Below are 10,586 nucleotides of genomic sequence, written 5' to 3' on the forward strand. Positions count from 1 at the left end.
TATATATAGCATTTGTTGATTTAGAACTGCATCCTTCATGACATACAAGGCACAAATATGCATCGAATTCAGTGTGGATTTTGGGCACAAGGGATGAAGGCTTCATTAGCAGTTCATGTGAAAATCATTGTTAATTGATATTCATTTTGATGTCACTGGAGCTTAATGCTGGTGGCAAAACCTAAAGCGCAGGTGTCATGCAAAATCCTTTGGAATCAATGTGATTCTTAATACTCACTTTAATGAAGCCAAGATTCCTGTCTTAATGTGTTTAAAAAAAAAATAAAATGCATAGGTTATTTCTAGATCACTCTGACTTCCTTTAGGAGTCTGCCAAACTAAATTATGACATCTTGCCTGCCTCCCAGGACAGTTTCTGTGAACCCCAAAAGCTTACACTTTGCATATAATAATTATATCCAACGAAAAAATAGCATGAAGTGACTTCCAAAATCCAAAGGGCAAAAATTCAGCTAACATATATTAATCTTTATTATGTAACAGTGATATAATAAATAAGTTTATGAATCCATATGACCTGTACAAAAAGCCAAAAAGATATTGCACCAGGTTAGGTACCAGCTATTTGGATTTAATATTTGTTAAACATATGATCTAAAATTATATACAATGGTGGATTTAAGGCAAAACCAGATGATACTTTTAACACAATAGAAGGTTTGAAAAATAGACATAATTACAAACAAGGGGATTTTTATCTCCAGCTAATAAAGCAGTTGTGTCTAAGGAAGGAGTCCCTCAGGTTTTTTAATAAAGCAGTTATTATCAATCATGTTAATTAAAGTTGAAGAACAAGTGTAAGATTTCCTGCAGGGCAAAGCTGTTTTGCAAAGTTGAGCCTGAATGATCACCTTTAACCCTGGCAAGGATATTTTTCTTAATAGTTATAATCTGTTTTTCTCTTTAGAAAACCACAGGTGGAAAAGAGGAATACCTCACAGAGCCAACTAAAATACAGCCATAACCCCTTAGCTTCCTGTAAGACAGACTTGATGGTGACTGGTGAGAGAGCATAAATATATGGGTGAATCATCCAACACACTACACGCAGAGGAGAATTAAAGTCAACCACTTATCAATAATAATTACCTTTCTCAAGACAATGAAATAGATCGTGTCAGGTAAGTCCCAATGACAAAAACATGTATGAGCAATATATCACTATACAGTTCTTTGGCAGCAACACACTAACTCTTGATTGAAGTCTGAACTCAAACTCTTAAATTACAGGCCTGGTTGCCAGTCTTTTCATAATTAAAGAAAATCCACTTCTCCCATGAATCCAGTAATTCCAGTAAATGAAACTGAATAAATCTTGCAGGCAGCTTTAGACATTAAGCATAGATATTTATTGTCTGCTTTAGTCCCAGTCCAAATATATTGTATTTAAACACTCACAATTCTTTGAAATTTCGGAGTAGTTCAGATGGGGCCAAAATCCATAACGAGAATCCATATTCACCCATGAAAAACCAATAAAGAAACATCAGTCCCATGATGATAAAATGATCTTCACGTAACAAAGGCAATGATGAGTCCACACCTGGATGAATGTCACAGGAAAATTGACCTTACAGAGGAAAGACCAGAAAGCCAGAAAATGTAGAATACTGCCATCCGCCAACCAGGTTACCTTTCTCCAACTTCAGGTAAACCTTATCCTCCTTGTCTAGATAGAGCAGGACTCCATTGGTGGCAGCTTCACGTGTGACATCCTTGTCCCCAGCAAAAGCAGAAATAACTGGCTTTCCATTCAGCATCAAATTAACCTACAAGAGAAAAGCCACTGAAAAGCTCTAATTAACAGAAAACCATCAAGAATATTAACCACAGTGCAAGTTCAGGTCCAAATTTACCCTGCTTTTTAGGTTGGTTTGCTGGTTTAGTTGAAGCGTGCACATTCGTGTTTCACGAGCCTGACCTGCAGCCAAGTGGAGTTGGTGAGACACTGTCCATGGAGTGCCATGGTCTGTGCCTGGTCAGCATGAAAGACAACACCACCTTGCTTTCATCTGTTGCTTCAGCACATCAGTTGTGGGAACACTCTGGTAATGTGGACCTGGGAGCTATGACCTCTGTTTGTTTCACTTTGCCTACCTCAGTTTATTTAGCCACACATTGCAGCAAACCAACATTTTCAAGAATTGTAGACACCCAGAGATGTGATCTAAGCACCTCATGAGGTATCTAAGGTACTGCAGTAGGCTGGGAGCTTACACTTCATTGAGAGCAAAATGTATGTCCTTTCCATTGCTAACAGCTTAGTTCTAAAGTCTAGAGCAGACCTTTAGCTTTATGAACCACTGCACTGTGCTTTGGTACTAAATCCACTTTCCTATAAAACACTTCTGAAAGTCAGCCCAGCCCCTGCTCTGAAAGCAGCATCACACAGACACTCTGTAAATAAAGATGGGCAGGAGCTGGGGGAACAGACAGATCCAAGCATTTTTCATTTCCCCAGTGGCAAACTATTAGCTTTCTTCTTCTTGTTAAGCAGCTATAATGCAGTCACAGAGGGATGAATTATGAAATGCTTATTCATACTGACTATGCTGGCCCTGCATTTGCTCCCATTAATTTTAATGGGCGTCTCCACAGAATAAATTACTGCTCAGCATAAATCAGGGCAGCAGAATCTGGCCCTGATTTGGGATTGGCCTATCTGGGAAATCCACTTAATGAGATGTCCCCAGGGAACCAATTTCAGTTTAATGATACTTAATGGCACTAACAGATGTTCCAGGGGCATAGTAAGATCACTTATCTAGGAAGCCTTCAGGTGCCTTAGAATGGTTTAAGTCTCCATGTGACTGATGCTCGAGTTGGTTTGCTCCACTGCAATGGTTTTTGATCCTTCCTCCTACTTATCATACACACAAAAAGAACATCAGAAGTTTGCTCATTCCTAGGTTTTGGGTTACCTCACTGCCTCTGTATTTAGATCAGGCTCCCCTGCATCATCTTGCAGCTATTTTAATCACCGCACAAGACACCTTACAGATTTACACCTGATGCTCTCATGTTAGCTGTTCCAAAATGGAACCAACAAAACCCACCCACTTCAGAATCTCTTGAGCTATTGAAAATTTCAGACTATGTCACAGGCTGTAACATTCCCTGTGATGAGCCCCAAAATCCCAGGTTTGAGTATCCAGTATCTGAAACACCAAAGTCTGCACCAGTCTTCCAGAGTCCAAGCCTTGGTGTCTTTCCTGGCAACATGTATTTTAAATCCAATGAGACTGGCTAGCATACAGTGATTCTAGGCCATTTCAACCTTCAGTTTTTAAGAAAATGAAAGGAACAAAGTCTGAGCATACTAAACAGCTTATAAACTCATTATAGAGATTTTCATGAGGTCAATACTTCAGACTTTTGTCATTCATCTGAATGGAACCATGATTTCACGTTGTAAACTGAAAGTGAATTCCACCAGCAGTCTGGATGTGTCTCACACAAGCTTTCTCTGCCATCTCTCTGCCAGCTCTCCCATTTACACGTTTCTCAGGAGCTTCACCAGCTCAAAGCCAGAGCTGCCACAAAGAAACGGCTGATCACTCCTCCTGTAGCAATCCATTTCATTTCAGCTTTCTACACTGAAGCTGTCTGAAGCTAGGACAAAAAAGCCCACTGAAGCTAGACAAATCAGGTGAAAATTATCAGATACATCTCTCAATCTGGTGGTCTTATAGGGTGGAAACAAGGGAAGCCACAGAGGTTATTCCAGATCCAGAAAGCTGGGATGCACATCACAGAAATTGTATGACCCAGCATAAGATTAAGGAATGTACTTTAAGGAATTTACTGTGAGCTCAACAAGGGGATGTTCAGAAACTTAGAGAGTTTTCCTCTAGGCTAGTACATACTTAGATTTAATTAGGTAGTTTAGCTGCTATTAAACTACACAAGAAAGTACAGAATTCCTCCTTTTGTTAATATATGCCACATCTTTTAATGCATTATATGGTGAGAAAAAAAGAAAGTTTAAATTGCTCTAAAGTTTCCCTAGAAGACAATAAAACATTTTGGGGTCATATAGAACAGGACCACCACCTTAACTGCCCTTGGTCCACAGGAGATTGGTGTCACACACAGATACCTGGCATCAGCTGTCAGCCAGATTATGAAAGGCTATAAAAATAGTAAGATCTATGAGGTAGCCCCAAAACTCCTGTGTTCAAGACAGTGAGTTTAACCTGTAGCAAAACATGACTCTTCAATAGTATTTATGCAATTCAGTGAAATTTACAGCTCTCTTTTACTCTTGTATGATTCATACTATTTAATATTTCATATTACCCCAGATACTCAGTTCTTATGCTACAGACGAGAAGCTTTGACAGTTTATCTGAGGTGAGGATCCTGCCTTATTACAGCTGTTCAGTCTAAATGTATTCACCCTACTGCTAGCAACTCAGCACCACAGGTTGCTTTACACTAAGATATTCTTCTTTCAAAGTGTGTTTAATACACTTGTGTTCACTCAAGTTGCTATTCTAAATAAAGTTAAAAATTTTAGAATCATACTTGATCAACCTACCTGAATTGTTTGACTCTGATAGACTTTGATCACATGAAAGCTGAAACTGTAAATTCCTTTCCTTGGTGCTACAAAGACAGACTCCAACGTGAAAAAATTGCCCACATTTACTAGGATCTACAAATAAAATAAAAAAATATAGCATGGGAATTAGTACAGGTATCCAGTGGAAAATAAAAAATACTATTAACTTTAGAAACTGTTTAGCCATGGAAAAATTTTAATCTACATCTATCCTGGTTTATTCATTGTTCACTTGATTAAATTGGAATATTATTCATAAAAACAGATATTTAGTTAAGCTTAGAGTACAACTTTACTATAAATATAAAACTCGGGTGGAAAATGTGTGTTTCTACTACACCACATTCAAGACCTTTCTTCTAGACATGTTTAGAGGAGATTAAGAAAAGACATTTTTGCTCAGGATTCCGCTAAAATGATATCAGAACACTAATTCAAGAAGTAGCATACTGGCTTTGGCTAAAAAGCAATGGTCAGTTCAGCACTGTTTCTCCTGCAAATATCAAGCTGTGAAGAAGGATGTAGGTAAATGAGGCAGTTCCTTCAGCAGTTGTAGTCAGTTACTGAAGTACCTGGCACATCCAAGTGAAAACTGGCTGTAAGCCCTCGCTGCTTTATTTGGCTTTGTAAGAACTAACAATAATTTGGGTTTGATTAAACAGAGACAAGTAACAGAGGGGGACATATTGAACAAGTACATCATGCATATGCTAAATATCTTCTTTAATGACTACATTTTTTTTTTTCTGCTCAGTTATGCTTCATTTTTACTAGATATTTGCAGGCTCTTTTAAGCCTGACACAGCCCTAGAAAGCCACTAGGAACGTCCATAAAGTTAGGGTAATTCACATTGCTAGCATTAAGCTACATGACATATCTGGCTTCAGTTGTCATGACAGTTTATCATTCATTATTAAATTGTATAGGAAGGTAACCATCAGTCATAATTACTTTGGACTTGCCCTAGGACACGAACTGGTGTATGAAACAGGTGCCAGCATCTGTATGTTACTGTCAGCGACTGAGCAGGGCTATGCTACCAACCTATGATTGTTACACAAAAGTTAACTGGTTTCTCCTTAGATTTCATAGCTCTTTTCCCCCCTCAAAGGCTGCATAAGCCGTTCAAAACCTGCATAGACTGCTTGCAGATGATAAAAGCCTCTCCCCCAAGCCTCCTGGGGCCACGTCATCGCTCGGTTCTCACCGGGTGCTGCCTTTCGGCTGCCGCCCTCACCTCTCCTGCAGACCAGTGGAGGCTGGGCCCTGCTTCATCTTAATGCACCCGGAGCTATGCGGAGCTCGCAGTCCCGACGGCGACCGTGCCCCCGTTGTTGCGTCCCGCTCCGCCCTCCCTCGCAGGTGGCCCCTTCCCCCCGGGGCACCTGGGGAAACTACCGCGGGGTGTGACATGCCCTCCGCGGGTGGGGAGCGGCTGTCCCCGCACCTCCAGCTGCGACCTGCTTTCCTTTTCTCCAGCTTGGGGTGCGGGGGCTCCGCGGGAGTTCCCCGGAGCCGGCCGCTCCTTGCACCCCAACTTTTTGCCGGAAGTAGGGAAATGGGCAAAGTGGGAGGGCAGGGCGGCAGGGACCCACGGGGCGAGCGGGCAGCGGCACCTGTTGATCCGCGCCCCGACGGGGGTCACGGAGCACCCCGGCCCCGTGGGGATCCCCACTCAGCCCCGGCTCCGCAGCCTACCTGGTCGAAGTAGATGATGCGCGTCTTGTTGCTCATCTCGGAGGGCTCGTGGTTGGTGCTCCTCACTGCCGAGAAAGCGACCTTGGAGTTGGCCGCCCGCACGGAGATGCCCAGCGGGGAGGAGGACGAGCCCTTGGCATCGGTGGCCGGGTTGGAGTCGCAGACCACCAGGCACTTGCCCTCCAGGACGATGGGCTCGGTATCGTTCTGCGCCCGCGCCGTGGGGCCGGCCAGCGCCAGGGCCAGCAGCACGGCGGACAGCAGCCGCCAGCCCATGGTCCGCACCCGCGGCCGACCGAGCCGCCGCTCCGTGCCCCGCTCCGGCCACCGCGCAGCAACGGGAGGCAGCGCCGGCAGCCACCCCCCCCGCGCACACGCACTCACACACCCGCACCTCCCGGCAACGTCGCGCTGCGAGTCTTCTTTCCTCCGGCTTCTTCCCGCTGCCGCTTGTCTCTCTCCTCCTCCTCCCACCACCACTTTATGCCTTTTTGGGTGGGTTTTTTTTTCTTTTTCTTTCGTTCTCTCCCCGGGTCCTTTCCCGAGCTCTTTAAAACATGCCGCAAAAAGCTGCCGAACAAAAAATCAACACTTTCCGGTGCCCCCTTTTCTTCCCTCTCTCCACATCAGAAAAAGCGAGTGAGGAGGAGGGGGTGGTGGGAGAAAACAGCCCTCAGGTGAATTATTGATGAGAGAGGGGAGAAGAGAGAGGTCATGAAGAAATAAAACCATTTGACGTTGCCATGATTGCTGCTGCTGGCACTCTTTCCCCTTCGAGCTGGAGGCGCAGGATGCTCTGAGTGGCGAAGCGGTGGTAGCTTACCCTAGAGCTGCCAGATCCTGTGTCTGATAGCACTGCCAGGGTGCTGCAGACTCCTCTCTCTCTCTCTCTCCCCCCCCCCCCCCCTACTTCCCACCCCCGCCCCTCAAAGAGTTATGTCACAACAAACCTGCCCAGTTCTCACCTAGCTGGGCAGATATGACACTTCATTACCAGATACCCTCCTCTTGGAATTGCCCTCTGCGCAGACACACACACGCGCTTGTCTTCCTAGGCAACTTTCTAAGCAGCTACAAAGCCAAAAGGAAAACAACAGAACATTGCAACGTCCCTTGTTTTCAAACGGAGGGAGAAAGAACTGCAGCCTCTTTGAAAGGCAGCTTCTATATCCGGAGGGGTCTCCCTGACCTCCTATGCATGTATTTGCAGCTTCATTTGGGCACAACGCTCTGACCGTATGCATCCTGCCGTTGATGTCCCGTTTCACAGTCAGGAGGGAAGCAGCCCTCAAAGCCAATCACTCAGGCACTTAGATCACTGACAGAACCCCACTGACTACTCTTTGAGGATTAATGTTGCCAGGTGCTGCTGAATGGCACCTTAGACACGCTGAAAGGAGTGGAAGACTGAGCAGGTTCCTTAGCTTAGTACTCCCACGAATTTCAAGATTATGAGAAACGTGACTGATTTGGTGCTGCTAATGTCTTCTACAGACTATCTTTCCTGCATCGTCTGGTCCCATTTGAAATAGTTTCATGGTGAAAGCTAAACCTCTTCAGGGGCTGGCTGAAATGACACAGTGCTCTCAGCAGCAGAACTGGCTACACAGCTTTCCATCCAAGCCAACCACAAAGCACCAGTTATAAGAAACTAGGCAGATGAATTTTAGATAGATACCTTTCAAGCAACCATTTTCTGTGCCTATAACAGCTATGCAACAAATATGCCCCATGTCAAGCATTAAGCACCAGAAGCCTTCATTTAGCATTAAACACCAGAAGCCTTCATTTACTTCTTGCCCAAAGGCATCTCTAGCTGCATGCAGCTTTTCTACTTTTCAAATCCTGCTGGGAAAGGTGCTGGTCTATTCTAGAGCTGTGACTGTCAGCACATTGTGCTGCCTCCCACTCTGTAGAGAAAGAGGCTGGAGACACAGACACTTCTCAGCACCTCAGCTCCCATGCACACTAACAAATGGCCATAAGTCTGAACACTAACAGCCAAAAGAAATTAAAGAAGCAGCAGGAAACTAAGAGGAGTAAAAAGCACTGAAACACACACTTTGCAGAACACCAAAGCTTTCTGCAGGCAAATATGAACTAAGACTGCTTTTCAGTTCATGTGGAGAACCAAGGGTATCTCTGCAGAACTCAAAGTCTTTGAGATACCATAAATCATCCAACAGTCCTCTTAGCCAGCAACAGGTACAATACTCTCCCAAATTCAGAAAGCCAGACCCAAATTTTAAGGAATCCCCTTGGTCAGACAAGAGGTAAAAAGAAATTTCGCTCTTTGCTAGGAAGCATCAATATCCTCTTATTCAGTGACACCAACAGAGAGAGATGGAAGAGTCAAGCTGAGAAGTACCACTTGTTGTAAACAAGGGGAGGAAGCAAGAAACAAAGCAAATACTCACAGCACAACCATGTCCCTTTTGTAGAAATTGGACCTTCAGATTAAAAGGTTTATGCCAATGCATAGGAACACCTGTCTGGAGGACTCTTGCAAAACAGAGCTGTATGAACACAGGAAAAGGTTTTGTGCCACAATATTTTGTAAAGAAATACAAATGTATAAATAATTCCACCGTCTTTCAACACCTTGTGCTTAAAAACTCTTCTGTGCCTCATACTGCTGAGTAGCCTTTTTAACACTACACAAACAATAGCAAATATATTTATAACATGTACATAAATTTAGATTGAGATTTGAAACTGCTGACAGTTTTGAAAGATCAATCCTTTGTCAGAGATTAAAAACTTGACAATTTCAGGCGAGTTGTTTTAATTTCTTTTCCATGTAGTGTCTCTATAGGGGGAAAGAATGAAATACAAGAAAATAGCCAAAATTCAGATGAAGAAATTGATTAAAAAATAAAAAGCACCATCAAATTCCAACTGATCAGCAAGATGAGGTATATAAGATGAATCAGATTCAGATTATCCTGCTTTCTTATCTACAGATACAGGCACCTGCTGAGTCTGGCCTGGTAACACCTTTGTCCTTCCCCCACTCGATCTGTTTTGCACAGAGCAGACAGAGAAGAACAGATGAAGTTAAGATGAGTAGCACATCTCACTCCTGTGCTTATCTCCTTGAGGTGTGCACATATTTCTGTGCACACAGGCTACTTCAGCTGTGTGAAAAAAATAGTGAGTAAGTATGCAGGTAGGTAATTACAGCCAGTTGTGAATACAGCTACTTAATTTCAGAGCTCAGCTGTGATAAAGTTAAATGCAAGATAAGAACAAGTTTGGACACACATTTTACATGCAGTTATAAACCTTCTTTTGGGATCACAGTCTAAGTGCTCCTCATCTCACACAACCTATTCTGGAAATATCAGAAAATATCACCAAAAGTCTCTTAGAACTCCCTGCCAGTCTGCACAGCTAACATAAGCCATACATTAACGATTAACATCATACTTCTCATCACCTACTACGGGAGACAGAAGTGGACAGGACAGACTGTCCTGCAGTGTGCACTACATTTCCACAAATGTCAACAATTTCCAAAAACATCTTGGCTGATGGCATTACATTTTGACATCAGTGGCATCCTAATCTGAAGGAATTCCAATTAAATGAGGCTGCTGAAAATGATCATATGAAGAAGGGAGCAGATCATGCTCACATTTATGCTGGGCACATGCTCAGAGCTGGCTCTGGTCTGAAACACCTCTTTTATTTGAAAGCCCTCTTCAATTGCAGTGTTGAAGAGGGGAAGAGCTCAGACACCATGGCTCCTAATTCCTGTCTGGGTGTCTTTGACTTAAGACATTTTTTCCTCTTTTCAGAAGAGTGTGGACAAACCTTTTTCATAATTTTATCATTTTCTTTTCCATGTCTAAAACATATTCTAGAGTACCACCAATTCCAATGTACTTCTGGCTTGATTAGTTTAGTAAAATCAGCAGCTTTTACAGAGTTGAAGGAACAGACCTGAGCAGAGGCTGTACAGCAGCATCAGACCTTCTCTAAAGCCATTGATGCACACTGGAGGATGGTGGAGCTCCCTCTCTTACAGCCCCAGCAGCACCTCAGTCAGAAATTTTGCTCATGCTTTGAACAGGATGTCATTGTGTTTCAGTAAACTATGCTTTTTGCCAAAGGATAACTAGGTTTGAGATCTCAGATGACATTAACAATATTAATTCAAACAATTAATAAGCCTATTAAAACTTTTTCTTAGCAATAAGCCATTGGCAACATGGGGAGAAGGCAGCAGAATAATGAGACAAGCAAAATTTGACAGTCATCACAATTTAACAGGCAAGTCCTACACACGGAGGAAATCCT

General features: G+C 43.2%; 1 protein-coding gene across 1 annotated transcript; it reads right to left on the reverse strand.

The window, feature by feature from the left end:
- Window positions 1–1,592: 1,592 nt before the first annotated feature.
- Window positions 1,593–6,560, reverse strand: CBLN4 (cerebellin 4 precursor). The gene is made up of 3 exons (XM_054391993.1): window positions 6,285–6,560; window positions 4,562–4,678; window positions 1,593–1,790 (listed from the first exon to the last, which is right to left on the reverse strand). The coding sequence occupies exons 1-3, from the start codon at window positions 6,558–6,560 to the stop codon at window positions 1,593–1,595; spliced, it is 591 nt and encodes a 196-aa protein (XP_054247968.1).
- Window positions 6,561–10,586: the final 4,026 nt, after the last annotated feature.

The sequence above is a fragment of the Indicator indicator genome, chromosome 24 (genome assembly GCF_027791375.1).
Source record: "Indicator indicator isolate 239-I01 chromosome 24, UM_Iind_1.1, whole genome shotgun sequence".
Lineage (NCBI taxonomy): Eukaryota > Metazoa > Chordata > Aves > Piciformes > Indicatoridae > Indicator > Indicator indicator.